Here is a 1,417-nt window from a genome sequence, read left to right as displayed (position 1 = left end):
CAAATCATGTTTTTTTAGAAAAACAATTTTGTTTTTACAGTGAAACAAAGTTTGTGGACTCAGGGTTTCACCGTTTTTTCATGGAATTATATTTCTAGTTGTTTGCTGTCATCTCTGTAATTTAAACCGGAAATACAGTAAATAGTGTACAGGAAGTGACGTTTTCTCTTTTCCTTGAGTTTTCAAGTTCAGTTAATGATAATTATTAAATTCAGGTCAACAAAAAGAATACAGTGTGTCCACATTTCATTTCACAGGCAGCATTTACACTTTCTAACAGTTTAAAAATAACTGTTTCACTTTATTTATTTATTTGTTTGTTTGTTTGTTTGTTTGTTTGTTTGTTTGTTTGTTTGTTTGTTTGTTTGTTTGTTTGTTTGTTTGTTTGTGAATGCAATATCTTCTGTGTAGTTCATGACCGCAACAAGCAGAAATGCGGACTTCCGGCTTCAGCGCATCTTTTGACCTGTAATGAACTCTGAGGTGACGTAATGCTGGCCTCTGATTGGCTGCGAGCAAACGTCTCATCTCCGAATCGTTTTCCTGTAGCCTACTTTAATTTTTAATTTTATTTTTTTTGTATGTGTGTGTGTGTGAGAGTTTTTCTTCTGCTACATATTCCTGCGGAGTCTGTGCGGGGGGACACTTCCCTCCTCGTGGACCCTCCGACCTGCTGCTCCAGGTGAGATTGTTCTGCTGAAAAACCTCGTGCCTCCTCATTTCAAACGGACTCTCCACGTGCTAATAGTGAAAGTGTTCTCTGTGCAGCGCGTGACAGGAGCTTAAAGTTTTTATTTCTTCATCATTTTCACGTCATTGAAGAGATGTGCGTCTTTATCTGTCAGATACAATATAATACAACTTTATGATGACCAAACAAATCTAAATCATGCTTTTATTTTGTATCAAACACTTTATTTTAATAAATAAAAACAAAAATATAAAACTAATTTCCTGGTGTGAATAATGTAAAATCCATTAATTAATGGAACTCAATGTTTTGTTTGTGATTTTTGTCTGTTAGCAAAATATCTTATAAACCACATGACAAATGTTAATGAAACTCAATTGACAATAATAAATGGATGTTAAACTACAACTTATTAACTTTTGGAGTTAATCCAATTAAAGATGGCTGCCGCAGCTAACTGATTTAATAAAACTCAAAAGCAGCTGTACCTAACTTAATTTTGCAGTTATTGAGCTGAAATATGATGTGATAGTAGCTGAAACTGAAACACAACATAAACATTGTGTAGATTTTTTCCCCCTAAAATATTGGCCTTAACAGTTGACAGGGGTGTCTCTGAGTTTTAAAGACAAGGGGGGCTTAGCCCCCAGGAGACGCACAGAATTACTTATTGTGTGTGTGTGTGTGTGTGTGTGTGTGTGTGTGTGTGTGTGTGTGTGTGTGTGT

General features: G+C 35.4%; 1 protein-coding gene across 1 annotated transcript in view; it reads left to right on the top strand.

Moving 5' to 3' along the window:
* Positions 1-524: 524 nt before the first annotated feature.
* The window catches only part of LOC106532597 (uncharacterized), a gene marked incomplete at its 3' end in the record, with an annotated part of 7,783 nt that continues 6,890 nt past the window's right edge, over positions 525-1,417 (top strand). Inside the window, 1 exon segment of the mRNA XM_014028702.1 lies at positions 525-682. Within this exon segment, the coding sequence (XP_013884156.1) occupies positions 582-682 (101 nt within the window).

The sequence above is a fragment of the Austrofundulus limnaeus genome, unplaced genomic scaffold (assembly GCF_001266775.1).
Source record: "Austrofundulus limnaeus strain Quisiro unplaced genomic scaffold, Austrofundulus_limnaeus-1.0 Scaffold799, whole genome shotgun sequence".
NCBI lineage: Eukaryota > Metazoa > Chordata > Actinopteri > Cyprinodontiformes > Rivulidae > Austrofundulus > Austrofundulus limnaeus.
The sequence above is the reverse complement of the archived record's forward strand: the minus strand, read 5'-3'. Positions and strand labels throughout refer to the sequence as shown.